Raw genomic sequence first — 1,514 nt, 5'->3', positions numbered from 1 at the left:
CCTAATAGTTTATATGATCTATCGAAAATTGAAGAATGTTTTCGTATTAGTAGAAATTTATTCTTACGTATAGCTAGAGATTTGGAACGTAATTATGAGTTTTTCCAATACGATGGGATGCTAGAGGTAAACATGATTTTACTACAATACAAAAATGTACAACCGCTCTTAGATAATTGGCATATGGCATAACCGCAGATGCATCTGATGAGTATTTGAAAATGTATGAGAGGACGGGTCGAGAATGTACATATCTTTTATGTGAGTATGTGATAGAGCTTTACCGTGACATATACTTGCGACATCCGACTAAAAGTGATGTCGAACAGTTGTATGCTGTGCATCAAGCTAAACATGGTTTTCCAGGGATGCATGGTAGTATTGATTGTACACATTGGGAGTGGGCAAATTGTCCCAATGTGTGGCATGGTCAATTCACGCGAGGTGATCATGGGGTCCCGACTGTTATATTAGAGGCGGTTGTTTCACATGACCTATGGCTTTGGCATGCAATGTTTTGTATGGCGGGGTCCAACAATGACCTAACTGTGCTTCAAGCGTCTCCGTTATTTAACAATATTTTGCAGGGTAAAGCACCAGACATGTCATACGTTGTTAATGGAAATGAATATAAGTATGGGTATTACCTAGGTGATCGGATATATCCAGAGTATGCTACAATTGTCAAGTCATATTCATTTCCAGCCGATGAAAAACGAAAATTGTTCAAGTTAGCACATCAATCTGCACAGAAGGATATGGAACAAGCGTTTGGAGTCCTAAAACAAAAGTGACACATAATCAAACATCTGACACGAACATAGGATAGGGCAAAACTAACGACGGTGTTGATTGCTTGTGTTATTTTACATAACATGATAATAGAAGAAGAGGGCAGGGCTATTTGTTCATATACCGGGAACGATATACTTAATCCACCTGCAATACTACAAGTTTGCAGCCCGACATACTTCTCTAGGGTTTTGGAAATACAAAATCGTGAAACACATCACAATCTATGTCACGATTTGACCGAGCACATATGGGAAAAACAACTCGAAGAGGGAAATGACGATGAAGACGAAGGGGATGAGGGCGATGATGACGAGGCGAGTGCAGATGGTGACGACGAGGCGAATGAGGGCGATGAGGACGGTGACGACGACGAGTAGTATTTGTCTATGATTTTTATGTTTTTTAATTAAGTAGTGTAATGTTTCGTTTGTGATGTTTTAAGTTTATTTTAGTAATTTAGGTTTTAAATTTCTATGTTTTTAATTAATGAAATGTGTTTTTTTTTTGTGTTTTCAAAAAAATTATTTATGTTATAAATTATGTTTTTTATTTAATATAATGTTACAAAAAATTATTTATGTTATAAATTATGTTTTTTATTTAATATAATGTTAAAAAAAAAGAATATTATTAATGATAACCATTTCCAATATCTAGTGGGTTGGTGGTGAAACAGACCTGGCACAGAGATTGCAACATTTTTTCGGTGGATTAGCTGT

At 36.0% G+C, this 1,514-nt stretch overlaps 1 protein-coding gene across 1 annotated transcript; it reads left to right on the top strand.

Annotated features, from left to right (window-relative positions):
- Positions 1–221: 221 nt before the first annotated feature.
- Positions 222–794, top strand: LOC145122098 (uncharacterized). The gene has a single exon (XM_079057759.1). The coding sequence runs from the start codon at positions 222–224 to the stop codon at positions 792–794; it is 573 nt and encodes a 190-aa protein (XP_078913885.1).
- Positions 795–1,514: the final 720 nt, after the last annotated feature.

This window comes from Lactuca virosa, chromosome 6 (genome assembly GCF_052849685.1).
Source record: "Lactuca virosa cultivar CGN04683 chromosome 6, Lactuca_virosa_CGN04683_v6, whole genome shotgun sequence".
Taxonomy (NCBI): Eukaryota; Viridiplantae; Streptophyta; class Magnoliopsida; order Asterales; family Asteraceae; genus Lactuca; species Lactuca virosa.
This window is presented reverse-complemented; position numbering and strand designations above follow the sequence as displayed.